The 14,067-nt window shown below is 41.4% G+C and overlaps 1 protein-coding gene across 2 annotated transcripts; it reads right to left on the bottom strand.

The window, feature by feature from the left end:
* Positions 1 to 594: 594 nt before the first annotated feature.
* On the bottom strand, positions 595 to 13,513 carry b4galt7 (xylosylprotein beta 1,4-galactosyltransferase, polypeptide 7 (galactosyltransferase I)). 2 transcript variants are annotated; one of them, XM_034093025.2, is made up of 7 exons: positions 13,029 to 13,513; positions 10,829 to 10,864; positions 9,292 to 9,624; positions 8,395 to 8,620; positions 6,085 to 6,168; positions 3,944 to 4,048; positions 595 to 2,769 (listed from the first exon to the last, which is right to left on the bottom strand). In XM_034093025.2, the coding sequence occupies exons 1-7, from the start codon at positions 13,079 to 13,081 to the stop codon at positions 2,614 to 2,616; spliced, it is 993 nt and encodes a 330-aa protein (XP_033948916.1). In that variant the 5' UTR covers positions 13,082 to 13,513; the 3' UTR covers positions 595 to 2,613. The 2 variants fall into 2 exon arrangements, with proteins under 2 accessions (XP_033948916.1, XP_033948917.1); XM_034093026.2 differs by lacking the exon at positions 10,829 to 10,864.
* Between the last annotated feature and the right edge of the window lie 554 nt (positions 13,514 to 14,067).

The raw sequence follows: 14,067 nt of genomic DNA, 5'->3' as shown, positions 1-14,067 counted from the left end.
AAGTTTAACGTTACAGTCGACGCATGTTTGGCCGATGCATCTCAAGTCACTGCCCAGCACAATCCCAGTAAAGACGAGATAATAAACAATAATAATAAGATAATGTTGAGATGTACCTAAATAAATACATACATTCAGATCGAATACATTTTGCAATATTTTCTTTGGAGGTATTTTAAAGATGCTCTTAAATCCAAAATAAAAAAAGCAGGCAAATAAAAACAACTTGAGACACGGTTGATGACAGTACAATAATGCAGCCGTGGTTTGCTGCGAACGTCTGTCACGGAGGTACGTCCTGCTCGACGCCGTCTGAAAAGCACCCGGAGGTTTTTTAATCCACTCTCTTTTAAATCAGTTATTGTTGAGACGTACGGTGGCCCGGGATTTTGAGGGGAGACGGGAGGGCTGCGATTCACTGTCCGCAGCCCTCCTGTCTGACCCTGTCAATATGGCATCTCCTGTGTAATGTATTGTGTATGAAATGTCCTATGTATGTCACAATCAGCTGTCTTAGGAAGTCATCATTGCATCCCCCCCCCCCCCCCCGTTACGTTTTGTTTAGTTGTTTGTTGGTACATGTGTTGTTGTATGTTCTGTAAAAAAAAAAAAAAAAAAAAAAAAAAAAGAGAAGTACGGTGGCCCACAGGTGCAAGCGACCCAGAACATTCCAATGAGAGAAACGGGCTTCAGGAACGATGCAGATATAAAAACTCAAATATGCCAAAACACATGAAGAGACGTCTCCCACAAGAAATGGGCAAACGGAGACACTAAAAAGTGACACCGCGCTTGTTGACGTTCGGGGATGATAAAGTTGGACAACTGTTACCATTGTTGGAAACGTACCTAAAATGTAGATTTAATTAGCTTATTTTAACAAGGTAGCTACATTACATTACATGACGCTTTTATCCAAAGCGACTTACATACTCAATACTGAGGGCAATCCCCACAGGAGCAGTTTGGGGCCCGTCCGCACTACAGCTTCAAAACAAGCTTGGAGCTGGGCGTGTCTGAAGCTCGACCAACAACCAATCACATGAATCTCCCGCCCCTGACACGCAAGCAGCGGTTTGATTGGCTAGCGCTTGTACTGGCATATGATTTGATTGGCTGACGCTTCCACCGAAAGCTTCAAAAGTTGAACATTGTTCAAGCTCCGTTCTGCTTCCCACAATGCAGTTCGGCGAAAAGTGACATCACCCCTAGTGTGGACGGGCCGCCAGGGACACAACGACATGCGGACTGCAGTGGGGTTTGAACCTGTGCTCCCCTGACCCCAACACCTGCGCACAACCCACTGCGCCACCCGCCTCCACGCTACATGATTCCTTCTGATATTATTTTAAGAGTACCCTGGTTTCCGCTGTGTTCTGAGCGTATCGCAGCATGGGTTGTAAATTTGTTGTTTGTTCATTTGCGTGTGAACCACATTTGTTTTTTTAAGTAGAGCGCGTTCCTCCTAACGGAAGTGTTTGGGTCGTTGTCGCTCGTTTGCACCATGGGTGTGTAATGAGAACTGGATACAGCGTGGGAGGCGGGGTCTCGTGCTTTCCTATGAGAGCTGCTCAGTGGCGCATGAGGACAACATGGCCCAACTTTTGAGAGAGCGAAACGTCACAGATTACCCAGCATGCCTAGCTATCAGAGCAGAATAACCCGTATGTGCGCTCACGGAGCATGCGCCACTTAAGCTCCGCCCCCGAGCTCCCACTCTCGGCTCAGTAGAACGAATGGAGACAGAAGATAAATCTGGATTCGGCTTTTAATGCATTTTACATCTTTAAGGACCTTATGTATCCAATATTATTTAGTTTAAAAAAAAATATCCGCTGATTTACAGACGTCTCTTTCCCAATGTTAGTCAATGGGAGAAAGTCTTTCTGGGCCCAGTGACGTCATGGACTGATATGGAGGTTGTAGTACCGCCGTTTGGCCACAACGAATATTTTCCTCAGGCGCACTTCCTGGGGGCTTGGTTTGCAGCTGTGGGCCACCGTACAGATGTACCTGGTGATAAAGATCAATCAATATTTCGACGTTTCCTATTCCCGCTTCGTGCAGCAACTATTTTTGCTCGTTCCTTTTCAGTCTTGAAACAGTTCTTTGATTCTAAGAAAAAACACATTTGGGGAGGTTTTCGCTTAAAAATCCAGATTTCATACATTTTCTTTTTATATCTTTGGCGAGTTTTGTTTAAGATGGACAAGAACAAAAAACATACTTCCTCCCTCTGCATTTCACCAGCAGGCACACAAACAAATACCATGAAACCCTTGAGATGTTAGTTTTGAAATGTAACGGTGATCCCCAAAACAAGAACATAATACAGCCGTGGTGAAGTCCGTGTGCGAGCACTGAGGTTTCTCCTGCTAAAAGTCCATAAATTAAAAGTTTGAAAACCATCCGAAGGTTTTTCTTAGTCCTTGTAAATCAGCAGTTTTATCGTTGAGATGTACCTGAATATAATAATAAAGACGTTTCTCGTTTCCCAGGTCGTGGTTTCCTTTGCTTTAAAGGAGAGAGTCTGGAACTACGACCAGCGCTAGCGTCGAAACGATCGGAGCGTCATGGCGGGATTGTAAAGTCTGACCGTGAGATGGTGGGTGTCTAAGTGAGGAGGCACCAGGGCGTCAGGTCCGCGTCGCACTGCAGGCGCACGCTGACGACGGTGCACGGAGCGCCGCTGATGCTCAGGTCCCGCCTCGACTCCACCTCGTACCGCAGGTTCGACAGACCCCCCTCCGGATCCACCTTAAACTGCTCCTGCAGGGGGAGGAAGAGGGGGAGGAAGAGGGGAGGAAGAGTTTAGATAATTTCTTTTATTTAAATGTTATTTTTATGAGTATTTTTGTTTCTTTTATTGGAAATGTTTCATTTTTTATATATGTTATATGTTTATGTAGTATGGCTATTTTATTTCATAGAATTTAGAGTCTTACATTTTATTTCTTTTTCTTAAACTTTTATATTAATAACAGTTTATAATATATTGTTTCACACAGGTGTGATTATGAATATTCTTTTATTTAACATTTTATTTATTCAATAAGTTATAACTTAAAGATTGATCTATGACAGATTAAGGAATATTCTGATTTTTTTAGACCAATGAATTCAATGCTTTTTAACGATATATAATATTATATTTTCTAATATTTATTTTACCACGTGAGTCACAGCCAACATCTTCTATTTAATTAAAAAAAATGCAATTAATTATTTATTGTTTTAACAGTTAACAAGCAGCATAATACAAATGTTTAATTTTGAGGCTCTCAAAGCGTAAGGTAATAGAGATGTAAGACTTGTTTCAAGGCCACTTCAGGAGAGTTTTACTTTTGGGGGGGAGGGGATGTTTTAAAACATTTCTGAAAAATGATAATTATATTTAATTGAAATGTATTTTTGAAGAGATTTCGTACTTTGACTACTATTTGTATTTATCCTTTATTCAATATTTTAATTTATTTCACAGATGTTGTATCAGGACTCTGGGGGGGGGATTAAACCATGTTAGTATTGTATTTCAAACAGTAGCGCTGCATTCAATGCTTTTCAAGATATATAGCATTATATCTTTCTTATAACACCGAGAGCGATGCAGCGGAGTTGATCTCTGAGCCAACACATGTATTTATTAAAAGGTTTGTTTTGTATTATTTCTGGTGAGTTTCGAGCAGCTTTCCTGATTTAGTTTCACTGTTTAAAATAAAAAGAAGTTTTAAATCAACAGATTACAAGATGAGCGGGCTGTCACAGTGTTATACGATGTTTTAATAAACTTCAATAGATGTTTTTAATGCCACTAAAGATGACATTTAAGACTAAAAACCTTTCTTTAAAAAAGCCTTTCCATCATGCCTCGCGTTTTAAAGGTGTTTTAAAAATAACTTTTATTATTATCATTTTGAGAGATACATTTGCACTTTTCTCGTACCTGTTTCTGAGAGGCGACTCTCTTCTGGTCTCTTTTCCTCCAGGCCGAGTCGTGGATGTGGAGAAATGTTTTATATCCCGTCGTGATGCCGCTCGGCCTGAAGAGCTGAAAAAACAACACATATCTTTAAAGATGAACACAAAATGCATCTTTAAAGTCACTAAATGAAGCCTTGGTTTTATCATAAAAACGGAGACAAAAATGTTGTTGTAAACAAAAAACAAAAAATAGCTGTCAGCTGTTTTTAGATTTGATATATCATTGCCTCTCTGACCAATTCTCCTCCAATGTTACATAGCAATGTCAGAACAATGCTTGTTTCCTTACCAACAAAACCAAAACAAGCATGCTCAGAGTCGCCTCCTTGGAGCACTCTCTGAAGGGTTGCTGGCAGAGGGAACGCATGTTTGCTACAAATCCTGTTAGCGGCAGCCCTCAAGCGCATCACGTTTACATGGTTGAAACCTGAAGCTCCAACGTATAACGATTGATCCAGAAGTTTTGGGAGTTATACGAAATGGAGGAAATCACACATGCCATACGGCTTCAGAAAACGACACTTTTAAAAGAGATGTATGGCCTGTAAAGCCCCGCTAGTACACACTTCATACAATATGACCAAGTCCCCTAAACTTACCGTGTTATCTGATTCATTCGTTTATTCTTCTCTCCCCTTGTTATTATTTATGACTATGCAAGTTGTCTGCTTTACTTTGTACTTTTGGTCTTATCTCTGTATTGGTTGGCACGACGACCAGTCTGTACTGGCCTATAGGGTCGTCCTTAGTGCCATGCACATTTTCAAATTCATTTATTTTAAGCTCCAACCACCGGAATTCGTTACGATAGTCAAGAAAACTCTCCTGGTGAATTTTATTGAAATTCCAACAACAATATCCGCTTCCACACCAAGTACTTTGCCGCACTTCGTGCCAGCACTTAGTTCCCAGCACTTAGTTCCCAGCACTTAGTTCCCAGCACTTAGTTCCCAGCACTTAGTTCCCCCATGGATCTAAGAGCCGATCGCGTTCACACCGGAATAAGTCCCTGAGGGAAGGTTATGCAAATGAAGCCGCTGACGTCCCTTCTTCTTCTTCTGCTTTGGGTTTACTGGCAGGCGTAATGTATCCTGCCACCCGAAGTCCCCGTCCGGAAGTCCCCGGAGTTGGGGACTGGCTTCTACTCTCCGTTGGTGCGCGGGGCTAATGCTAATAATGCTAATGCTAATAATGCTAATGCCAGCAAATACAATGGCGGCTTCACAAAACCTTTCCGAGTTTTACAGGGCGTGGTTTGCATTCGCCCAGCCAATCAGAAATTGGAACTTTTTTCTCCCCAGGAAAGCACCTGCTCTCTAGCGAGACAAGTTCTCATGAACTAAGTTCTCTCTTAGGTGTGAACGCAAAATCCCAGGAACTATCGGAACTGAACGAGAAAAGTACTCCGGTGTGAAAGCGCCTATTTACCCCTCCCTCTTCAACCTTGACGATTAGCCTCACGTAGGGTGGTCCTTAAAATTGAAAGTGGGAAGCCCCAACCCCCAGAATTCATTCTATCAGTCGAGAGGAGGTTGGAGCTTAGACTTTCCCACTTTCACGTTTAAGGACCGCCCTACTGGCCGACTAGTAACGTCTCATTTTCAATACAGAAAGATTGTAAGACATAAAGTGTGAAAGTTGCAATTCTGTATGTTTGTGCTTATGATGTCCAAATGAAGCTCAGCGCAAGTTCTGTCAGGAAGACCGGTTCCCACGCTCTCATTCACAATTCTTTCTTGCAAGGGCGCAAGACACCCCCAGCTAAACCAACCGGTTGCGTCTCATCCCCACAGCCAATCACAGCACACGCGGCAATCGTTAAAATCTGCTCTTTCTCTCCCCTGCCAGCGTTCAGGAGAATCGATGCAACCCTCCTCCACCTCCGGTCTCATCAGATCCACGGCAGGCTAGCCCAGAAGAACCCTCACCACCCGTCTAGACCCCGGGGGGTTTCTCTGTTCTACTCGGCTTCTCCTCGCCCCTTCATCACAGTATGATGGGGTCTGATCTCAAAACTTTATTGTTCATAAAGCAATAAATATGTTACCAACTACGAACTAAGTCTCTCCCGAATGAAACAAAACCCACATGTTGATGTTCTACCTGTAACTCGGCTTTCCTCAGTCTTCTGTAGAACTCGTCGTCTTCTCGTCCCCAACCCCAGAACCTGTTCGACATCCCGTTGCACTGGAAATAAGAAAACAAAATGTTATTTCTTCTTCAGAGATAACGAGGTGGTCTTTGAGCTGATGAGAAACATGGATTCAAACTGAACTGAGATTGTGATTCGCCGGTTGCTCAAACGGTCTTCCCCTTTCGCCAACGTTAACGAGTTAATGCTCGCCACTGCTCAAGATTAAGGTTTTGCTCAATCTCAAAAACATTAAAGGTGGGGTCGGTAATTCACTTCAGAAACACTTGTTATATTCCATGGAGTGCTCTTAATGTCCCGACAGCAATGAATACATTAAAAAAAGTCATCTGTGGAAGCCGTGGCGCTGTAAAAAGCACGACCAATCATCTGCCTCGGCCCGGCTAAAGTAACTGGATGGCCTACCTGCCTGTCAGCCTTCCATCTGTGCACAAGCTTATCTCTGCCCTCATTGGTCATGTCCGCGTTCCTGTGTGTTGGAGGAGGGGCTCTTTGAGGAAGTGGCAGATTTTTTCCGGTTGCGTATTTTCAAATTCTAGCGCACTCGAGCTGGTTTCTCCAAAATTACCGACCCCACCTTTAAGAGAATCATTATATATTTATTTTACTGTAATTTTGTTTCTGTCAGATTTTTTTTTAATGTGCAAATCAATTATTTTATTTGTGCAGTACCATTAATATGCTACATATATAAAAGTAAAAGCCTTAATAGATATATATTCACATACATGTCTGATTTGTTTTCTGTCCGATTTGTTTAAATGTGCAAAAAATATTTTTGTGGAATAATCAATATTTTATTTTTAATTATTATTATGTACATATTATCCTATTTATTTATATTATTAAAACATTATAATATTTATTTCTTTAGCTGTTGGATTTGTTAAAGGTCCACTATTTTACTCTTTTTCAACCATATATTATAGGTCTCAGATATACAGAACATGTCTCGCCCAAGAGGGGACACATGTTGATGGAGAAGAGACATGAAGAAGAGGGGACACATGTTGATGTAGAAGAGACATGGAGAAGAGGGGACACATGTTGATGTAGAAGAGACACGAAGAAGAGGGGACACATGTTGATGTAGAAGAGACATGAAGAAGAGGGGACACATGTTGACGTAGAAGAGACATGAAGAAGAGGGGACACATGTTGATGTAGAAGAGACATGAGGAAGAGGGGACACATGTTGATGTAGAAGAGACATGAAGAAGAGGGGACACATGTTGATGTAGAAGAGACATGAAGAATAGGGGACACATGTTGATGTAGAAGAGACATGAAGAAGAGGGGACACATGTTGATGTAGAAGAGACATGAAGAAGAGGGGACACATGTTGATGTAGAAGAGACATGAAGAAGAGGGGACACATGTTGATGTAGAAGAGACATGAAGAAGAGGGGACACATGTTGATGTAGAAGAGACATGAAGAAGAGGGGACACATGTTGACGTAGACGAGACATGAAGAAGAGGGGACACATGTTGATGTAGAAGAGACATGAAGAAGAGGGGACACATGTTGACGTAGACGAGACATGAAGAAGAGGGGACACTTGTTGATGTAGAAGAGACATGAAGAAGAGGGGACACATGTTGATGTAGAAGAGACATGAAGAAGAGGGGACACATGTTGATGTAGAAGAGACATGAAGAAGAGGGGACACATGTTGATGTAGAAGAGACATGAGGAAGAGGGGACACATGTTGATGTAGAAGAGACATGAAGAAGAGGGGACACATGTTGATGTAGAAGAGACATGGAGAAGAGGGGACACATGTTGATGTAGAAGAGACATGAAGAAGAGGGGACACATGTGACTTTTTGTCCTTTAAAGGTCACCTATTGGGCAAAATCCACGTTTTACCACTTGATGATGTCATAACGATGTCTTGTCTTGTGTAACCATTAGCCAATCAGCAACAAGGTAACCCCCCCCCCCCCCCCCCCCTTATCACCTGAATCTCCTCTAGAGCTCCATTGAGTTCTTTGTAACCAAATGTCTCTCAGAGGGGCGTGGGGAGGGGCTCCTTATCTTCATCGAAAGTAACAGACAGAGAATCAGCACTTTGGAAACGGGGCTGAAACAGAGGGGATTATGGGTAATGCTGCAATGACCTGTTTGGTGTTTCAGCCAATCAGAGACAGGCTCTGTATTTATCTGAGACCTGGGATATAATGATGAAAGACAGTATAATAGGGGACCTTCAAGTGACTTTGAAGTACACCGTATATCCCCGTGTGTGTTCAGTACCATGTGGTAGTGTTTCTTGGTGAGCATGAGGATCCCCCCCACGTAGGTTTTGTAGTGATACAGGGGGTGCAGCTCGGGCGACGCCACGTGGAACGGCCCCTCGGAGGGGAACCCGTAATCCAGAGCCTCGTTGAGCGGCAGCAGGTCGACGTCGTGCATCGCCAGGTAATCTGTGTCGTTGCCGCTCTCCAGGAAGCCCACGTTGATCAGGGACGCTCGGTTAAACCTGGAGCAAGAACACAACGTCTCCTTTGAATCCAGGCTGAAGACTTTTCTTTGTACCGCTGCTTATAATGAAACTACTCGTACCTCACACCGCACTGTAACTTCTACTCATGCATTTCATTCCAGAGTTGCTGTATATTAGCTTGTTTTATGTGTATTTTGCTCTCTTGCTTTTAATGTCAGAACTTTCGTCAATTAAACAACGACAAAGCCAGACGAAGCCAGAAATCTACTGACTGACCTGAAATACACATGCAAGTATTACACCACTGGGATTTTAGATTTGTACACGTCTTTGGATATTCTCTCAGATGAAAGTGGTGCACTTAGAAGCATGTATGGGATGCTTTCTGGAATGAAGGGGTGGCTGTGGCTCAGTGGTGTAGTGCGCTAGTCTTCAGATAGTCCACATGCCTTTGTGTCTTTGGGCAGGACACTTCCCCCTCAACGACTCCAGGGTCGACCGGGTTAAATCGAGATTTATGAGATATCATTTTATGAATAATTTCCTGTAAAACTAAAGCGTCCCCTCCGCTGTAGTGTTAGAACAACTGAATGAATGATGATTAATTATATTCTCTGAGATAGAAGTACATTTTAAATTTAAATGTCCGGTTATTTTACAAGACATAGCTTATATATTCCCTCAGTGACACTAAAGCGCCCCCTCACCTGTAGTGGTCCACCTGGTTGATGACGAGGATCTTATGGCGGATCTTCTTCTTGTTCAGGAAGTCGTGCATGAAGGGCACGAACACCAGCAGCTCGTCGAAGCGCTCCCTGAAGGGCACGATGAGGGCCAGCTTGTGAGGACCCCACGAGGGGTCGTCCTCCGCCTGCCTGTTGGTGGGGGGGCAGGGGGGCTGTGCGGGGGCACGGCGCTCCTCGTGCAGCGGGGAGGACATTTCCCCCGAGCAGCTGAGCTGGAGCCAGAGCAGAGAGACGAGCAGCAGCACCATGCACAGCCCGAACAGCTTGTATACCGTACATTTACCGGAGAGGAACCTGCAGCAGACGGGAGGAAGAGAATTATTTAGTATGCAGAAAAGCGTTCTTTAGAAATATTAACAACACTCCAGAGCACTTTGATTATTATCTTTGTAGAAATATAGACTACATTTAATCTAATTGTTGTGAAATAAATGCAAAAAACTATTTTGTGACGTGCATAAAAAGGAGGCAGCGGTTAGTTCAGATTTTTGTGAAATAAATGCAAAAAACTCAATCAGTGCAGAAAAACAAAGAAACTCAACAAAATAAACACATACTGACATGCATTCGGAAACTTTATTTAAACTCATGTTTCTTTAAATACATTTTATTAAAAGAATTATCAAAGAGAAACGTTTTTTACAAATATTAACAACACTCCAGAGCACTTTGATTTTTTTTATTTTAAATACAGCCTACATTTAATCAAATGTTTAGTTCAGATTCACACTGACATGCATCGAGAGACAAAGATACTTTTTTAATTCGTGATTGTTTCCTATAGCTTTTATTATATATGAAGGAATATATCTTCAAATGTTTCCGCACACCTGTGAAGGGACTACAGAGAGAATTTAAAAAACCTTGTACATAAACATCTTGTTTTAATTAAGGTTAATATTTTAGCTTTTTAGGAGTGAAATTCAAATGTCCCACACTTTCGAGGTACCCTAACCTACATTTAAAAAAAGCCTTTATCATCAAATCTAAAAATATTTCAATAAATACAAAATGCAGAAAATAACGTTCACAGAATTCCTTTATAGCCACTTCAATGAACTTTGATTAACTCGATTGTTTATTGTTATTTTATTTATATATTTCATTTATTTATGATATTTTATCGTTTTTCCCACATTCAAATTTAAAATTTAGAATTTTCTTAATAATTAAAAGTTGCAATATTATGCTTTTAGATCATCATCAGTGTCATAAAAAAATATCAAATCCAACCTCTCAGCATCTCGTAGCTGGAAGTTATGTTTCTACTTGTGCTAAAAGATTGAGTCTTCAGGCTCTCACCAACACATTGAGCTATATTGAGAAATATTATTACGATAAAATACATTTAAAAAAATCAGAGACTAGTTAGGGAACATAGCGGAGTATTTAGCAGCTTAAGTGTCTTTAGACTTCTATAAAGATGTAGACGCAACACAGAAATATTTGTAGTGATTGTATCAACGCCATGCAATAATGATCCACAGTCTCTACTCACTTATCTGGTGGATGAGCGACTTTAGAGTTCTCATTTCTTAAAAAAAAAAAAGGCCAAATAAATTGTTTTTACTGCTTAATAACTTAATACTTCCTTTCTTCTCTTTAACGCTTGTTTTGTACTGAAGAGGCGCTTTCACAGGAAGATACAGGAAGAGTTCCCGGAACTCTTTAGTTCCCTGAGGGAAGATTACGCTAATGAAGCCGCTGACGTCACTTCTTCTTCTTCTGCTTTGGGTTTACTGGCAGGCCGAAAACAACTTCACGGCGTATACTGCCACCTGTAGTCAGGTCGCAGTAAATCGCCACCCGAATTCCCGGGTAAATCGCCAGAAGCGCCGACACCTCCTCATCACTCCACCGTTCCCACGTTTTATGTTGTGTTTTCATAAATTAGTCTCTCTCTGTTGGTGCGCTGGGCTAATGCTAATAATGCTAATGCGAGCACATAAAATGGCGGCTTCACAAAAACTTTTCTGAGTTTTACGGGGCGTGGTTTGCAATTCGCCCAGCCAATCAGAAATTGGAACCTTTTCCTCCCAAGGAAAGTACCACCTCTCTAGTGCCCCTTTCACACCAGCGCCTTTTCAGCTCCGGCTCGGAGCTAGAGCCTGAAAAGCGCCGGGTTTTCCAGTTCACACCGCAGCGGCTCTTAGCTCCGGAATCCGCTTCATTTCCAGCTCCAAAAAATTGTCGGTCCAGAGGCAAGAGCTTCGGAGCTAAGAGGTGACGTCGCTTACGTCTCTCTCACGTCGAGGCGTGCAGGAAACTAAACCCACCTCCCATGGCTCGACTGTTATGCCTGCCTACAAGCAGTAGTGCCTATAAACACACTTTATAAAGTCAGGCAACACTAACCAGGCTTCGTGTGATTCTGTTTATCTGTGCCTTACTTTGACCATCCGTTCGCTGTTATCGATCATTGTGGAGAGAGGCAGACGTGTTGTTTTGTATTATTGCAGCTATCGGATGCAAGTAGTCAGTTTAGCTTCGGTTGCTATGCCAACATCACCCGTTTTATACCAGAGAAACTTTCATAACAGCGTTGTGATACCAAACAGTGTCAATTCAGACTGACACACATTCACTTAGGCTAAGGGGAACTGGGGATATGCATCAGCTGCTTGTGTGAGTCGGACAGTGAATACTTTAGAGCGGCCGCTGCAGTGTGAGCTAACCGGGAGCTAACGGGAGAATAAACTCCGTGGAAGAGCAGCCAGCACTGCAGCGGTCGGTAAATGCTGCAGAAACACATTAATAAACAATGAACCACGGCACTCTGGAGAAAAGTATAAGGTTGGAGAAGTCGTTATTCAATTTATTCTGGCTTCGTGTGATTAAAAGCAACACGATCATCGAACCGACGCAGTTGTTGTTGTGAGCTGCCGTTGGGGAGCAAATCAGCGATGTAAACGGTGACGTCATGACGCAGCAAGGGCAGCTCTGGAGCGCCAGTGGGCGATGTGAACAGAGCGGGAGCTGAAAAGGGAAACCGGAGCTGAACCAGAAAAGCTCCCGCTCGGAGCTAGAAACTGAAAAGCGCTGGTGTGAAAGCCGCATAGCAGGGACTGAAAGGGGGAAAAAGCTCCCGAAAAAAAGTTGAACGCAAAATCCCAGGAACTATCGGAACTATTCCTGGGAAAAGTACTCCGGTGTGAAAGCGCCGACGAACTATTTGAAAAGGTTCATAGCATTATATTTGCTTAATTCTTAAGTAGCTAAATATTAAAACAAATACAAATATATTTAAACATATTAATGTGGATAATAATAAATAATAATATATAATAATAAATAAATGTACTGACACGAAGAAGTAACCATTGTGAAGCAGCTATGGGTGTCATTAATATCACCTTTAAAAAATAAGAATATATACAAATATTTAGCAAAAGAACGCTAAATATCATTATAAAAATACAACAAAAAATTACAAGAAAATGAATAATAAATATTAAAATAACAAAAAATAAGTAATAAATATAATATGTAAAAATTGTAATAAAAAAAAGAGAGAATGGTGTAGCAACTATGGCTGAGATTAATATCACCTTAAAAAAATGTAATACATATATAACTGTGTAGTAAAAATACAACAGAAAATAATTAAATGTAAATAATATATATAATTAAAAACAAAAATGAATAAATGTAAAATCAAAGAATTGATAATATTGATAATGAAACAATATCCCTCTTACCTTCTCTCCTCTTTGAAGTAGAGGACAGGCTTTCTTTTCGATGAGTACATCATTTTAAAACCCAGATTTCCGTCGAGATTAAAAAAACTCTTCAAAATCAAAAAGGGAAAAGTAGTTTTTCACATTAATGCTTCATCTTTTTTTACATTGTCTTCCATTCTAACTCCACCCAAAACCCCCCGGCACGTTACAGCTGGAAATCATCTGCTTATTTATGTCAAAATAAGAAAATAATCCATGTTTTTTTAAACCAGCGCTCCGGCCTCCAGGTTGTTATTACTGTACACGTAGCATGTAGCGGTTCTCACGCTCCAAAACTCCGGGTTCCAATGTCTCCCGGTTTTTTGGTCCGCTTTGTCCGCCACCGAGTGTCCGTTAACGATTGATTTAAGAAGTGCATGTAATGACACGCACACAGAACCGAGATAATATCCAACGGTAATTTCACGGTGGAAACATATCAAACAGAACGCCGATTGTAGTAATGTCCGTGTGGCATTTGAGTCCGTGTGGCAACAGCGGCAGTGAAAAGTAAAGGTTCCTACCAGTTTTTTTTTTAACATACATCACTGTTGAATACTTGTACTCAAGTAATATACATAGAAACTGTATTTAGCTCATATTATACATACATGATATGGACCTCTTACAAAGTATTAGTATGCAGCCTGTGTAGTTATTTTATCCATCACTGATTTTGAGTCATTAGGTTACTTGACCTGGAAGTTATTGAAGAAATATGCTAATGTTTCAATATCAAATATTAATATTTTGAGTATTAAAATGCAATGTGTGTTGTGTGTGTGTGTGTGTGTGTGTGTGTGAGAGAGAGAGAGTGTGTGTGCGTGTGTGTGCGTGTGCTTGCGCGTGTGTGAAAGGCTGTTTTACAGTGACATCTAGAGGGGATTACATGTCATCACATCTACAGGTTCTCAATTGTATTAACCTGATAGGCCTGTTTATTATTACAATGGAAGAAAATACCGAAGAAGTAGGAATCTGAATTTATAAAACATTGCATTCATATTTTTTTTAATTT

This window comes from Pseudochaenichthys georgianus, chromosome 10 (genome assembly GCF_902827115.2).
Source record: "Pseudochaenichthys georgianus chromosome 10, fPseGeo1.2, whole genome shotgun sequence".
Lineage (NCBI taxonomy): Eukaryota > Metazoa > Chordata > Actinopteri > Perciformes > Channichthyidae > Pseudochaenichthys > Pseudochaenichthys georgianus.
Note: the sequence above shows the minus strand (reverse complement) of the source record. Positions and strands in the feature narration are given on the sequence as shown.